At 43.9% G+C, this 17,262-nt stretch overlaps 1 protein-coding gene across 1 annotated transcript in view; it reads left to right on the forward strand.

Moving 5' to 3' along the window:
• RYR3 (ryanodine receptor 3) overlaps positions 1-17,262 on the forward strand; it is a 1,291,138-nt gene that overhangs the window by 89,520 nt on the left and 1,184,356 nt on the right. The window contains 2 exon segments of the mRNA XM_029600192.1: positions 503-610; positions 12,664-12,738. Coding sequence (XP_029456052.1) covers positions 503-610; positions 12,664-12,738 — 183 coding nt within the window.

Consider the following 17,262-nt stretch of genomic DNA (forward strand, 5'->3'; position numbering starts at 1 on the left):
AGGAAATGGCTTCACTATGATTTGCCATATGCATCTTTTCCTTACCAACATGCAAGTTCTGTCAAGGCGGTGAGTTCACACAGAGAAGGGCTGGTTGCTATAGTTACTTGCACCTGTTGCAGGGCCAAAGACGTCAATGGACCATAGAAATGAATGGGGAACATACACAAATGGAAAAAATCATATTAGTTTAATTAGTGGAACACTTCCATTCATTTTGAGAGGCCACAAATGAAACAAATAGAGTCCCATTTGTTATATTTCACCCATTTGTTTCAAATAAATGCACAACCCTAGTACATTCTAATTATGGATTGTGATTAGAAAATGAAACTGCCCCATATGTTGTAAAACCTGTTGATTAAAATCTTTTTCAAGCAAATTAAAGATTTTTATGTACGTAAAAAATGTGTTGCAAAGAGGACATTGTTTCTGGAGACTTTCTGTTCTTGACCCACAGTTTTCATGTCTGTCTCTCTCTTTCTGTGCATTATTTTCACAGTATGTCCCTCCAGACCTTTGCATCTGTAATTTTGTGCTGGAACAGTCACTCTCTGTCAGAGCACTACAAGAAATGCTGGCTAGTACTGTGAAAAATGTCACTGAGGGGGTGAGTACCTCAAGTGTTTTGTTCTGACACTGGCTAAAAGGGGTATCTTTTTTATTGGCAAATGAACAATCATTCCTGAAAGGTCTTGAAGCATGCTTAATAGAGATTGAGAGAGAGAAAGCGAGAGAGAGAGAGATGGAGGCAAGAGAAAGACACATAACAAACGGACCAAGTGACACATACACAGAGAGAAAGAGAAAGTGAGAGATTGGGAGTATGCGGGAAGAATAAAACCACAGCAGAACCTCCACTAGGCACTCACCTGCCTTCATCTACCCTCCTCACTCTCCTACTTTCCCCTCTCTACCTCCCTTCTCCAGCTACCACACCCCATCTCTCTCCCTCATGCTACCTCTAGTCTCTACCTCCCTCCTACTTCTGGCTCCACTACTTCTTTGGCGCTCCTCCACCTCCCTGGACTGTCCCCTTCTCTCCTGTCCCTTCTATCTTTACTCACCCCACTCACATGACTATCATGCCCTATCGCTCCCCTGCCACTCACCATCCTTAACTCTAGCATGCACACACAAGTCACCCTTTCACACTCTAAACGAAAGGACCAAAAGACAAGACAAACAAACATACACAGTCTTCTTTCACTCACAATGACTACAGAGTATGACAAAGGGAATAACAATAGGAAATTACAAAAATTATTTTATTGCAACACACGAAACAGTAAAATACCGCTTCATGAGATATTTTCTTAATGATGCTCCTAGGCTTTGTGAATACTGTGGTACATGTTAGCTATTACCATGTAATTTTCATGGTAAATTTGTTAATTACATAAATTTACCGCAAATTTGTGAAAGAGGCCATTAGATTGTGTTCCCTCTGGGAACAGAGAAATATTGCGGTACTTGACTATAATCTGCTTTGAAGTACCCAAGAAAGTGGATTATAAATCAAATAAATAAAATAGAAGAAAGGGCAGCAAAACAGAAAAAAAACAAAACAGTAGTGAGTTATATCCACTTAGTACAAGATTCATAATTGACTATCATGGTGTTTGTGTGTCCTTCTATCATAACCACCCATGTGTTTCCACCTGGTCCTTGTGCAAGTATCTTTGCATTTTCTTTACTCCCCGTGGATGGCATGAAAACCCAAATTTTCATACCAGACAGTAAATCAGAGGCTCTCATCTCTGCCATTCCATGTACAATGGATTTTACAGGAGGTAGTGTTTCTGAAATAGGCACAAATCAATTGAACATTATTCTTTGGGGACTCCATTTCACCACCTTCCATAACAAAGAAAGCCAGAACAGATAATACCCATACTCTAAATCAAAAGGTACCCTGCTGTAGTTTTAACATTAAGACGATAACTTTCAAACCGGCGCTTGTGTGCACATTTACGTGCATACCTCAGCCTGTGCCCAGGTACGTATTTTATTACATTCACACACATGTTATAAAATAGCCTGGTCGTATGCACATGTGCCAAATTTTAAGTGAGCACGTGCAAATCATGCTTCTATGCATAAATCAGGGAATTTTAAAAGATGTGCACGCTGACACCATTCCCAGTTTTACCAGTTCATTCCCAGTTTGCCTGGTTAAGAGATAGGTCCTCCAGCCTCCCTGGTTTGATAGCCTTCACTCCCCACACAGTTAGCCCCACCCTTAAAACTCTACAGATCTGCCTAGTTTTCTTTAAATTTTGACTTCACTGCCTGCTCTCACACAGTCCGTATAGCTTCTTTAACATTTCTCCATGGTTTTACCTCATCTTCTGTGTCTGCCTTGGCAGTATATTTTTCCAATATACATTTCACTACCAAAGTTAGCAAATCCTCGGCTTCCCCTGTGTACCACTTGAATTCACAAAAGAACTGAGGGATTTCTGCAGAATTTTCCTATTCACTTTACATCCTTATCATATTCATAGATTCTGTCAACTCCTTCAGCTAATAGTCTGACTTGCCATGTTTGCAAAGACTCAGAGGGATACTGTTGGTATTTATCTGCTAATTCCAGTATTACCTGATAGGTTTAATCATTTACTATATATAAATTGTTTCCTTCTTCTGTCTCAAATATATCTTCCCATCAGGTTTAAGGGGAATCTTCATATCTTTTTTTTTAACTAGAGGGCATGCCTGCGAATGTGGAGGGTTACATTCTAAATCCTCTATAGCCTACTCCTCATCATCAGAGGATTCCCAAAGTCAGGATCTCTGGACTCTGGGTACATTGCCTCTGGAGCTGTACAGGACACAAGGCAGGGTACTGGGCACGATAAGGGCCGGTGTTCTGCCTATCCAGCCCCCTCCCCTGCAAGTTGAGCTCTTGGGTTCTGGGGTTCTGCTGCTATGCTCTGACATTAGAGCATAGCAAAAATGCTGGGCCCCAACAACAGGCTGGAAATATCAGTATTAAAAACCTTTAACATACTCAATGAATGGAGGATATCACCAGACCATCACAGATCTCTTGAAGCAGAGAACGGTGCTCTTGAAATGTTGTAGCGTTCAGCTGTGTTCACTCCATTATTTAGATACATTGAGCAATCACCCACAATCACTTCAGAAGTCTTTCCAGATAAGTGTGGATTTTTTTTGCAAGTGATTTTTTTACCTGCACATTCAAAAATCAAACAAAAAAAAGATAATTTGTCTCAGGCACTAGTTTGACCAATGATTATACTGTTGATGCTGTTTTTGAACATTAGTCATCTAAATTAATTGATGTGGTTCTAAGGTGTCACTATGAAGGTCAAACAAGCACTATTATTACTCTTTTTATAAGTGATCAGGAGGTGTCCACAGATGTTCAAGTGAAATTCTTGTTGGTTTGGTATATGTTACATTTCAATTTTGGGTTCCTTTATTGTGGCAAATAAAGCATTTAGTATAACATTTAATCCCCATACTCATAACAACAAACAACACAAGAGATCCTGCTGATTATGCCAAAGTTGTTTCAATTTGGTCTGCAAGAACCAATATTAATTGCAATGAGTATAAGCAATAATATATACATATATATATCAAATATGCATCAAATATTACACAGAGTCTGCACAGTATGATTACAACACGTGCTTACTGTCCTTATGTGCTGGGGGAACTCCAGTACCAGCTGGTAAGGTGTCTGTAATGGCCTTTGGGCACTTGTCTTAGGCCTTGGTGAAGACCCAACAATGGGTAAAATACTTATATACAGGCAGATACAGTACAGTGCAAAGCCAGGATCTCTGGAGTGGAGCGCACTGTTAGCCCGGGTTTGGTTGCGTGTTTTTGACGCGCTAGGTTTACCCCTTATACAGTAAGGGGTAATAGCGTGTTGAAAACGCACAGCCCCCCCCCCCCCCGAAACTAATAGCGCCCGCGCGATCCAGAAAACAAAACGTGCAGCAAAGCCGCACATTTTACTTTCAAAAATTAATGCCTGCCCAAAGGCTGGCATTAATTTCTGCCGGTGCCGGGGAAGTGTACAGAAAAGCAGAAAAAACTGCTTTTCTGTACACCCTCCGACTTAATATCATAGTGATATTAAGTCGGAGGCCCCAAAAATAAAAAAAAATTAAAAATTAAAAAAAAAAATGTAAAATCGGCCCGTGGCCCACAGGTCGGAAGACGGATGCTCAATTATGCCAGCGTTCATTTTCCGAACCTGTGGCTGTCAGCGGGTTTGAGAACCGATGCCGGCAAAATTGAGCATTGGCTGTCAAATCCGTTGACAGCCGTCGCTCCTGTCAAAAAGGAGGCGCTAAGGATGCACTAGTTTGCATAGGTCACCCTCCTGAATCGCATGCCCAGGAGAGTGGCCTGTGCGTGCGCCGGGAGAGCATTTTTCTGTATCGGCCTGATAGTGTGTGCCTACATGCAAAACAGCACTATTCTTAGTCATGGGTGTCAGCATGCCTCTATGAATAAGTTCAGCCCAAGGACACACACATCTAAGGCCCTTGTTTCCAGTACAAGCAGACAGTGATTATGTGCTCCATTTACTGTGTACAACTTGCTGTCATGGTATATGTTCATTTTAACAAGGTCTTCTGTACAATAAGAAGGGCTCAATAGCTAATACATACAGTTGCCCAGATAGTGGTCAGCCTTGAAATACCTCTCTACTGAACATTAGAATCGCTGTAGGGACAAGTTCATCTTCACCAGTTACTCTGCAAATGAGCACAGGAGGTAAAGGAGAACCAGGAATCAGGGGCCAAACGCAAACTCCTGCAGGGTTTGCATGAGATAATGGTGATCCACTCTGTTGAAGGCTTTCTCTTGATCCAGGGAAAAATGTCATAGACAATCTACTCCTATGACAAAAATGAGACAGATCCCAGATTAAAAAGAGATTGGGGGAAAATGGTTGCTCAAGCATTAGCCCACTGGGAGCCCTTCTAGTTCAGGCGCTGCTCTACTAACGGAGAGAGCCTAGGCTTTCACCTCAGGAGCTGCATAACAGATATCAGTCTGGTCCAGGGCTATGCTCCACTGAAGGAGGGAGAACCGGTCACCTAGGGACTGCACGTTAACTTTACTTTTCCATTCACCCAGCCTAACTAGGCTGTAATCCACAGCACAGGATGTTTCCCTACTATCTGCTAGAGACAGAGAATACTGGCAAGCAGAGGTCAGCATGGATGCATATAAGTGGTGACATCAGTGAATCTGTAGGTCTCTGTTTCTATCTGCTGATCAGTGAATAAAACTTATTCATCTGGACTGGTCTGACTGGATGAAGAGGAACAGTATACACTTTTGTGCTGTGCATCCTAACTTGGGTGCAAAAGAGTGCAAACTGTTTGGCTGTAGGTTCCTTCCACAGAGAACTTACTTTCATTTGGCATGCAGGGTCAAAATAATCTTTCATTAAGACTATGGCCAAGTCAGGATGCACAGCACCAATCTCACTCACAAAGCCAATGCACCACAGTGCCAATACATAATATCTGTCTCGGCAGGCTTAAAGAATCAGGAGCAATGCCATGGGATTGTGTTTGCTGAGCCTTACCTCTGGCCTACTGGAATATTCTCCACCATTTCCATGTCGGTAGTGACAGCGTTTTAACATCCACTGCTGCCACTGCTGTGCAGTATGCCTGTCAGTTTGAGACTCTTCCGATCCTCCTCCTGGACTAAGCTCTGCCCCTGTGATGTCTGTTTCAGCAGGTTTAAAGGCCTGGGAGTAACAGCATAGGATTGTGTTTGCTGAGCCTTACCAACTGGCCTGCTGGACCCTTCTCCGCCATTTCCATCTTGGCAGTGATAGTGTTTTGCCATCTACTACTGCCACTGCGTTGCGGTGTGCCTGTCAGTTTGAGAGCCTCCCAGTCCTCCTCCTGGATTAAGCTCCACTCCTATGACGTCTGTCTTGGTAGGCTTAAAAGACTGAGAGTTATGCTGGAGGTACATGCGCCAGAGCATATGCACATATTGTTTGTGCCTTTATGTTCAACTTCATGCACATTTTGTGGTGCACGATCATGCTGGTTGCTAGTTTCATGGAGTTTCCTAGTGTATTTTGAAAGAATAAATAATGTTCTTTATTTACCCATTTCCCCCTGCTGTCCTCCTTCTGAAAAAAAAAATATAAAGGTTTTCACTTCCTGTTGTTTAGGTTGGCTGAGTGCTTAAAGTTAAAAAAAAAAAAAGCAGGCAGAGTTGCCTGAGCAGGAGACTGGAGCAGTAGTCTGATAGACTTGGGCCATCACAGGGAAGTTGGGTGATATGAAGGAGATTTTTCTCCCCAAAGTGCTGGCAATGGCAATGAATGTTGGTGTGGGGAGAGAATCAAAGCTCATTCTGTAGAGTGCAGGAAGGGGACCGGGCTCTATAGCTCTGCTGAAATTTGAAAGCAGAAAATGGAAGGTTCATTTAAGCGTTACTGAGCTTGTTTAAAAGGGGAAGGCAGCCACAGAGCTGTGAATTTGGAGATCTGAGGGGGGGCAAAACCATCCAGGCAGTTTGTCTCTGTCAGGAGGCAGAGTTCTGCGGTGGGGCTGGCTGCATTCCTGTTCCCACTGTGAGAAATATTTTGGAGGCAGGAATGGTGGCTATGCTTGTTAAGTTGGAAAGTAAAAGAAGCAGGCCTCCCTTTCTCAGTCCCACAGAGTGCAGTTTGGTGTGGTCCTCCTCGGACTAAATGGTAACTATCCCTTTGTCCAGGTTTTCAACTCCTTCTTTCCTTCCCATTTTTTCTGGGTGACCTTGGAATCAACTGTGCTCCTCATTTGTAGAGGTCTTAAATATCATTTTAAGCATTCCATGGGGAGCTAGATGATATTATTTTTCTATGCTAGAAGCTCCTTCGAGGAATTTTAGTCTCCAGGAGCAGGTGCTGCTCAGGAGATGTGAGGTGAAGGAAGAATATTGTACAGGAGAATATGGCTTTCAATGGTATGCTTCTGGCATTTCAGACACTTTTATGGTTTCCCTCCTGTTGCTCTGCCAGGAAGAGAAACACGATAGCTTATAGTTTATTATTTTTTTTATATACCGACATATCGGAGTACCATCATATCGGTTTACAATAAATAAACAAAAAACAGTAAAAATCACATCAAAATACAGCTCAACATTGAATAAAGTAATGCTAAAAAAGAAACAATAAAACTAACAATATAAATAAGTACTAAAATTCAATGCTAAAATTACATTAAATACTAAAATAATTACTTACATTAATCTACACTAAAATCAGCATAAAATAACATATCACATCATAAGATAAAAGAAAGCATTGAAATTCTAGTTACTTTCAGAGTAAGCACATTTGAAATCCAGGTTTTAAATTCTGCCTTGAATTTTTTTATATCAGCCTTGAGTCACAATTCTTCTGATAAGGTGTTTCATAATTTCGGGCCTGCGATTGACACTGCTCTATCTTTGAACTCGGTTAAGTGTGCGGATTTTACATTTGGGATTGTCAGCAGGCTCTTGTTAGCTGATCTCAGATTTCTTTGAGGTACATGTAATCGGATTGTGCTATAAGAGTAATGTTGGGAAGGCTTCTCGAATTGAATGTGGTGGCATCAGTTCCAAGGGTCAAAGAATGACTGGGTTGTTATTCCATTTACCTTGTGGTTCCCAAGAATGAAGGGTCCTTCTGTTCCTTTCTATATCTGAAATAGATCAACAGATTCTCGTAGGTATCTCAGTTCATAATGGAAACTTTTAAATCGCCGATTCTGATGATGTACAAGGGAGAAATCCTGACCTCTTTGGTTTTAATAGAGGCATCTTTTCACATTCCAATAAGGAAGGATTTGGTGCTTCCTTTGGTTTATGGTTTTGGGGTGGTATTTTAAATTTGAGCCCCTGTCCTTTGGTTTGCTACAGCCCCAAGGATGTTTTCAGGTGCTGATGATTGTTGTGGAGGTGTTGCACAAGGAAGGTTTGGATAGTCCATTTCTCAAGGAGTAGTCTATAGCCATCTCAGTGTCTGCATTATCTGGGAGCATGGTTTGCCATGTTAGCCTAATGGAACCATGAACCTCAAGAACATCTGATGTTCAGGCTGAATGGGGATATGAAGATAGGCCTCTGACAAGTCCAAGGACACTAGAAACTCCCCTTTGCACACTGCCGCTATCACTGTGCGCAGCATCTCCATCCAAAAACGCGGCACCCAGAGGGCCGTATTTACCTTCTGCAGATTGAAAATGGGCTGAAAGATCCCCTCTTTCTTTGGCACCATGAAGTATACAGAATACCTGCCCTGCTCTCTCTCCTGAGGAAGCACCGGAACAATGGCGCACAGAAGTTGTATGCACTGTAGTGTGTCCCACACCACCTCTCGCTTGCACTGGGAGAAGCAGAGGGAGACTGGAAAGGCATCCCTGAATGGCCAAGAAAATTCTAAGGCGTAACCATCTCTTACCACCTGCAGGACACACCTGTCCGATATGATTCTGGTCCACTCCTCGTAAAAGAGAGAGAGCCTCCCTCTGATAGCTTCTAGAGAGAAGTGGACCAACACACCTTCAGTGTCCTACCTTACTTCCGCTCCCCCCTTGGGAACCACTGACCCTTGAGGATCTGAGCTGATTCCAAAAGGGCTGCCATCTGCACAAACTCTATTTCTGTAATGCTGGTGCAGGGGTTCTGTATACCCGAAATCTCCTAGCCTCTCAAAAATAGGCTTGTGGCGGAAAGGACTTCCTAGGACCTTTCCTGTCCTCAGGTAATTTATTGTCTTTCAACTCTGCTTCACAAGCTGCTCCAAGTCCTCCCCGAAGAGGAGCTTCCCCTGAAGGGGAGGTTTGACAGCTGGGCTTTAGACCACACATCCACTGACCAATTTCACAGCCACAGGAGCCTTCATGCCACCACCTCTGAGACCATACTCCTGGCAGAAGTCTGGACCATGTCAACAGAGTATTGGCCACATAGGCTAACCCCCCTCTAAACGGGCTGCCTGTGCTGCTTCAGATGCCGTTCCTGAATGCTTTGATTACAGAAACATCATATTCATGAGCTGAAAACAGTCAGTACTGTGTAGTCTATGAATTTAGTGTGGACACCTCATAAACTGCATGGGCTTCTTTTTTGAGTACCTCACGCCAAGGTTGTGCAGCGTGTGAATGCTGCTAACAAGTCAATTAAGTTATTTTTGACTGTATAACCAATTTACAATCATCGGTGACCACACTCGGTGAACATTTTTTTTGAAAACTTTTTTTTAAGAAGAAATTTTGTTTGGAACCCGGACACATCTTAGCATTGCTTGGACAGCATTTGACAACACCGACCCGACACGGTTTGTGTTTCATGGGCTTCCTCAGGGGTGGAAAACTTGTGCGGAGTCTATAATATAAAAACAAAGAGTTGTACTTATCTTTATAGTTGTGTTAAATAACAGTCCAAGACGCTGTACAAGATAGCATATGTTCTTTGTGTCTGTCTCTCTGCATGCACTGCTACTCGGTTTCAGCTTTAACTAGCAGGGACCTGCCATTACTACTATCTTTTTAAGCTAAACAGGAAGTTTGAGACTGGCCAGTCAGATTTGGAGGAGGTAGCTACAACACCCAATCAGAGTTTAAACCAGTGAAGACCATTCAATACTGTCATTTAACCCATCTGGAGCTTCAGACGCGAGGGTGAAAATCCACCACTGCTCGCGATAGTTGAGCTGGCAACTAAGATCACCACCGCGATCACTCTTGTGTACTTGTTCCAATATTGTCCATTTGAGTTGTTCAAAGGTGTGGTGAGCCTGAAGGCAGTGACTCACTATTGGAGCTTCAATGTTACCAGTATTTATGCGACTTCTGTGTTTATGAGGTGTCCACACTAAATTCATAGACTACACGGTACTAACTGTTTTCAGCTCATGAATATGATGTTTCTGTAATCACAGTGGTCAAATATACATCATATATATACAGTTTTGGTGAATATAAGTGTCAAGTTCCTGAATGCTTGTCATGTGCCTTCTGCACCCAGGACAAACAGGCTCTCTGCATCATAATTCCACACACAGCTGCCCGAAGGATCAAAGCTGAGACTTCAAAGAGCTGTTTGAGTAGGATCTCCAGCTTCCTATCCTAGACAACCTTGAGAGCTGCCACTCCTGTTACCAGTATGGTTGTCTTTTTAGTAACCACTGACATGGCTGCATCCATCTTGGTAATTCTCCATGATTCTAAGGTCTATTCCAGCAAGGGATATAGCTTCCCCATAGCCCTAGCGACCTTCAGGCCTGCCTCGGGAGATTCCCAATCCACCAACTTCACCTGCTTCATCAACGGGAAAGTGGTAGGAGGTCCCTGCAACCCCTTCAGCAGCGGGCTCACCCCTTCCTTGTCCGAGTCTTCCAGGGCGGCTTTGATCCTGAGCTCCTCTAGAACCTGAGGAATCAAGGCACCCAGTTATCCCTTCTGAACAGCTGAACCACTTGCAAATCATTTCCTTCCGTGACTGGAACAGCATCTGAGTCTTGAGCGTCTGGATCCTGCATGGGGTCTCCCAAAGCTTCCAATGGATTCTGGTCCAGGTCCTGCCCTGGATCTCCCAGGACACCAACAGGGTCCTTGTCCGATCCCACTGGACTCACTTGAAGCTGTTCAGGATCATCCAGGCTATCCGACAAATCCTACTCCTCCAGGGTGCGCCCGAGACCCAGCATACGCAAGTTTGCTCCTGACTCCGCGGGCCCTCTAGCCTTTTTCGCTATCCAGGACTTCCTAGGCAAGGGTGTCTTTGCCCCTAGCTCCTTCCTGGCTAAATAAACCTTATGAATGAGAAGCACAAACCCTGTGGAAAAAGCCTCCGGGTCCGAGGAGGAAGATTCCTGATTAGCTTCTTCATGAACTCCTTCCCATCCCCTGCCATCAGCAGGGTCCTTTCCCACAGGCAAAATTGTGGGGAGAGAATCCTGGGGCTTAGAAATGGCAGCCTCTACTTCAGCATGTGAGTCCAAAATGGCCGTTGGCTCCTCTGACCCTCCCTCCGAAGATTCTAGAGCCATCCCAGCCGTCTGCACCTTCGTGTCATTCCCCGGGGGTCCCGCCGTGGTCAACGGCCCCCCGAGGAACATTTGCAGCAAAGCGAGGCCACATCAAGGCGAGCTTGCCTCAAACTGCAGCCACGGTAAAGTTTGCCACACTACGTGGGAGCCGGCATGCTGGGGCAGTTGGGCCTGCACAAGCGGTCGGGCCTAAACATAAACAGAGCCTCCGCGATTGTACTCGCCGCTGTCCCGGTGCTGAAATTCAGCCCTCAGCTGACCCCAATGAAGGTAGGCAATACAGCATGCTCCCTCTAACCTGCCTCTCGGTAGGAAAACAAATACTTACTCACTCCTCAGCCTTGCACAGAGCCTCCGGTCCTGCCAATCCCCCTGCCTCAAATCTCTCCTTTTCTTTTTTAAACTAAAGAGACAGGCCACAACTAAAAGGGGGAAAGAACTACTCCCCTGCTTCTGAAGATAGGAGGCTGAGGAGACAGGCCCACCAAGCAAGAGAGGGCCCAGAGGGGGAGAGGGAACCAGGACCCCTGGCTATTCTCCTGTCAAGAAGGGCTGAGTCCAGACAGAGATTCCCAAATCCTCCTTCCCTTCTGCTAACCCTGCTCCACCTGAGGGATGGCCCACAAAGTAACCTAACACCTCAGGGAGCCAAATCCTCTTCTTATCTTTTTTTCTTCAAACAACTGCAGACTGCAGGTTTGCACCTCTACCATCTGCTAGCGACAGAGAAATACTGAGGGACTGCAGGTGGCACTCTCAGTTATGCAACATTGCCTCAAAGTTTTGTTCTCTGCCTCCATCTGCTGGTAGGGATGCATAAACCACTTGTCTGGACTGATCTGGGGGTACAAACAGGAACCTTGATTTTCTCCATCCTTACACTATTCTAGTCTTCTTTCTCTCACTCTAAATGCTGCCATAAAGCTTATCCAAAAAGAAGAGGGAAGTTGCAATATCAGTCCTGGAAACATACCGCTTTCTCTGGCTATGATGCACTGGTATGACACGGTAGCACAATCTCTTTGGATAGTTAACTTTTTATTTCTTCCAATGCTATGTGTTTTTTCCTTGTTCGAAAAACATTCCATGTGTATTATTTTTGAGATGCTAAGCATTGTAGTTTGATGTTCCTCATGTCTCATGTAACTATAATATATTTCCAGTGCCAGTGCGAGGATCTACAGCTGTCCTAGGCAGTAATGTCACCATGTCATGTCTCTCTCTCTCTCACTCCTCTACCCTCCCCAAATTGCCAAATCATGCATGTCCATCCCTACCACCCAATATCTTCTTCTCTCCTGCTCAAAAAACCTCCATTGGCATGCCACTGCTGCTCTCATCTCAACTGCGTGCATTTGAAACATGGTGCCCTTGCGTCCCTGCCTCGCCCACCTCCGGCACCCTAGGCGACTGCCTAATGCTACCTAATACTCGTGCTGTGCCTGTATATTTCTTTAGCGGTAAAGAACACATTTCGACTAGCTCCATTATTTCAAGCTGCTATTAAGGATGTGGGTGTGATGCTAGCAGTGCTGCAGTGTGTTAACTTGTGGTAATAATGGATGTAATGTTTGTAATGGTAGTACTGCAGGTTATTAATGAGTTGTTTATCTCAATAGGCATCACAAGGAGGAGGACACAGGACTCTTCTTTATGGCCATGCAATCTTGTTGCAACATTCGTTCAGTGGAATGGTGAGTGATTTGTTTGCAAATTTTTTAGTTATGGCATCATATAGAGGTCCATATTCATGTACCCATTGAGTGGGCATGTTATCCAGATTTAGTTTATCCAGTTAACTTAATCCATATATTCAGTTGCACTTATTCAGGAAAAACTGCCATTGAAGCTGCCCAGATAAAGTTAAGAACATAAGAACATAAGAAATTGCCATGCTGGGTCAGACCAAGGGTCCATCAAGCCCAGCAACCTGTTTCCAACAGAGGCCAAACCAGGCCACAAGAACCTGGCAATTACCCAAACACCAAGAAGATCCCATGCTACTGATGCAATTAATAACAGTGGCTATTTCCTAAGTAAACTTGATTAATAGCAGTTAATGGACTTCTCCTCCAAGAACTTATCCAAACCTTTTTTGAACCCAGCTATACTAACTTCACTAACCACATCCTCTGGCAACAAATTCCAGAGCTTAATTGTGCATTGAGTGAAAAAGAATTTTCTCCGATTAGTCTTAAATGTGTTACTTGCTAACTTCATGGAATGCCCCCTAGTCCTTCTATTATTCGAAAGTGTAAATAACCGATTCACATCTACTCATTCAAGACCTCTCATGATCCTAAAGACCTCTATCATATCTCCCCTCAGCTGAATAAAGTGATCTGAGTAACTTTAGGATAGCAATTTGTCTGACTAGCGTTACTAGAGTAAAAAGACTATGCTAGGGGTGTTCCCAGGGTATAGTTTCAGTTTATTCAGGCAGTAGTTAACACCCCAGTGCCTGCCTTTTTTTACTCAGATAAATTGATGTAGGCAATGATTTGCCTAAACAAATTTAAACAAAAATAAACTGGACAAATCCTTTGAATATTGACCACATAGTTATTAGCATGGTATGCCTGAGTTTTCTTATCATGCTGCGTCAGCATATATTCATATATAATGTGTTAAATACAGTAACTAACATTGTCCCAATTACTGGCCATGGCTGCTATTCCCAACGGGCCTACATTTGGAATGATGGTCCTTCCTTTGGGTTAAAACATGCGTATTTATGTTCTCTGTCTTGCAAAAGTCCATCCAGGCCAGCACATTGCAATATGTTTATAAATATCCCTCACAAATAGCATTTGAGTTCTAGAATGAAATTCCTTAAAGGGCTTTTCACTACACAGAATAATTCTAATTATTCAGCACAATGTTTTCAATAGTGGAGTAAGGCTGTGCATGAAACATCAGGAGTTGTGTTGTAACTATGGGGGACTATTTACTAAAAATATTTATGCAGTAAAATCAGCTTTTATCCATGCTTCAAAATGAAATTTCAGATCTATTAGTAAAAATTTGTAACCTATCATTAAAATCATCCATTGTACCTGAAGACTGGAGGGTGGCTAACGTAACCCCAATATTTAAAAAGGGCTCCAGGGGCAAACCGGGAAACTATAGACCAGTTAGCCTGACTTCAGTGCCAGGAAAAATAGTGGAAAGTGTTCTAAATATCAAAATCACAGAACATATAGAAAGACATGGTTTAATGGAACAAAGTCAGCATGGCTTTACCCAAGGCAAGTCTTGCCTCACAAATCTGCTTCACTTTTTTGAAGGAGTTAATAAACATGTGGATAAAGGTGAACCGGTAGATGTAGTGTATTTGGATTTTCAGAAGGCATTTGACAAAGTTCCTCATGAGAGGCTTCTAGGAAAAGTAAAACGTCATGGGATAGGTGGCGATGTCCTTTCGTGGATTACAAACTGGCTAAAAGACAGGAAACAGAGAGTAGGATTCAATGGACAATTTTGTCGGTGGAGGGGAGTGGGCAGTGGAGTATATTTATAAATGATCTGGAAAGGAATACGACGAGTGAGGTAATCAAATTTGCAGATGATACAAAATTATTCAGAGTAGTTAAATCACAAGTGGATTGTGATAAATTGCAGGAAGATCTTGTGAGACTGGAAAATTGGGCATCCAAATGGTAGATGAAATTTAATGTGGATAAGTACAAGGTGATGCATATAGGGAAAAATTACCCATGCTATAGTTACACGATGTTAGGTTACATATTAGGAGCTACCACCCAAGAAAGAGATCTAGGCGTCATAGTGGATAACACATTGAAATCGTCGGTTCTGTGTGCTGCGGCAGTCAAAAAAGCAAACAGAATATTGGGAATTATTAGAAAGGGAATGGTGACTAAAACGGAAAATGTCATAATGCCTCTATATCGCTCCATGGTGAGACCGCATCTTGAATACTGTGTACAATTCTATTCGCCGTATCTAAAAAAAGATATAGTTGCAATGGAGAAGGTACAAAGAAGGGCAACCAAAATGATAAAGGGGATGGAACAGCTCCCCTGTGAGGAAAGGCTAAAGAGGCTAGAGCTGTTCAGCTTGGAGAAGAGACGGCTGAGAGGGGATATGATAGAGGTGTTTAAAATCATGAGAGGTCTAGAATGGGTAAATGTGTATCGGTTAGGGATGTGAATCGTTTTAGGACGATTAAAATTATCGTCCGATAATTTTAATATCGTCTTAAACCGTTATGGAACACAATACAATAGAGATTCTAACGATTTATCATTATAAATCGTTAGAATCGTGAGCCGGCACACTAAAACCCCCTAAAACCCACCCCCGACCCTTTAAATTAAATCCCCCACCCTCCCGAACCCCCCCCAAATGACTTAAATAACCTGCGGGTCCAGCGGCGGTCCGGAACGGCAGCGGTCCGGAACGGGCTCCTGCTCCTGAATCTTGTTGTCTTCAGCCGGCGCCATTTTCCAAAATGGCGCCGAAAAATGGCAGCGGCCATAGACGAACACGATTGGACGGCAGGAGGTCCTTCCGGACCCCCGCTGGACTTTTGGCAAGTCTCGTGGGGATCAGGAGGCCCCCCACAAGCTGGCCAAAAGTTCCTGGAGGTCCAGCGGGGGTCAGGGAGCGATTTCCCGCCGCGAATCGTTTTCGTATGGAAAATGGCGCCGGCCATACGCGTATGGCCGGCGCCATTTTCCGTACGGAAAATGGCGCCGGCAGGAGATCGACTGCAGGAGGTTGTTCAGCGAGGCGCCGGAACCCTCGCTGAACGACCTCCTGCAGTCGATCTCCTGCCGGCGCCATTTTCCGTACGGAAACGATTCGCGGCGGGAAATCGCTCCCTGACCCCCGCTGGACCTCCAGGAACTTTTGGCCAGCTTGTGGGGGGCCTCCTGACCCCCACGAGACTTGCCAAAAGTCCAGCGGGGGTCCAGAAGGACCTCCTGCCGTCCAATCGTGTTCGTCTATGGCTGCCGCCATTTTTCGGCGCCATTTTGGAAAATGGCGCCGGCTGAAGACAACAAGATTCAGGAGCAGGAGCCCGTTCCGGACCGCTGCCGTTCCGGACCGCCGCTGGACCCGCAGGTTATTTAAGTCATTTGGGGGGGGTTCGGGAGGGTGGGGGATTTAATTTAAAGGGTCGGGGGTGGGTTTTAGGGGGTTTTAATGTGCCGGTTTTGCGATTTTTCGATTTTTCGATTTTTCGATTTTTCACGATTTTTCACGATTTTTCACGATATTTTACCCCCCCAAACGGCAACAATACGATTCCCTCCCCCTCCCAGCCGAAATCGATCGTTAAGACGATCGAGGACACGATTCACATCCCTAGTATCGGTTATTTACTCTTTTGGATAATAGAAGGACTAGGGGCATCCCTGAGGTTAGCGTGTGGCACATTTAAAACTAATTGGAGAAAGTTCTTTTTCACTCAATGCACAATTAAACTCTGGAATTTGTTGCAAAGGGATGTGGTTAGTGCAGTTAGTGTAGCTGGGTTTTATAAAAGGATTGGATAAGTTCTTGGAGGAGAAGTCCATTACCTGCTATTAATTAAGTTGACTTAAAAAATAGCCACTACTATTAATAGCAACAGTAACATGAAATAGACAGTTTTTGGGTAATTGCCAGGTTCTTATGGCCTGGATTGGCCACTGTTGGAAACAGGATGCTAGGCTTGATCCAGTATGGCATGTTCTTATGTTCTTAAAAGGGTGCTGGTCTTGGGTCAGCTGGTACCATTTCTAAATACTGCACTGGCAGGGCAGCAGTGACTAGAAATCACTCCTGCCCCTCTTTGAACGCCTATTGTTATGGGTAAGCTGGTATGGGGGGATGTTGGGGGTTAGTGGAAGAAAGTCCTGGACTTTAATGTACGGCAGTGTGGGCAGCTGTGGTGGGATGGGGGTTTGGGGGGCATAGTGAAACAAAACAAACATCATTTTGTTTAATTTTCTTTTGTATAAAAAATGACACAAAATGACTGCACATCCCTACGGCCAACATTAACTGGTTTGGTTCACTTTGCTGCTCAGTGCCTCTTTGAATATTTACCCCTGTGATATGTATTGCTTAAGCAGAGAGAATTTGGGTTATGGAAGGATTGGACTAGAGAATTGATGAGGAAGAATGCTGCTCTATCCAATTACCAGTAACTTAAAGGGGCACCCTTTCCTGAGAGTGAAACTCCTTTAGTTAAACAATGAAATGAAAGC

Source organism: Rhinatrema bivittatum, chromosome 4 (assembly GCF_901001135.1).
Source record: "Rhinatrema bivittatum chromosome 4, aRhiBiv1.1, whole genome shotgun sequence".
NCBI lineage: Eukaryota > Metazoa > Chordata > Amphibia > Gymnophiona > Rhinatrematidae > Rhinatrema > Rhinatrema bivittatum.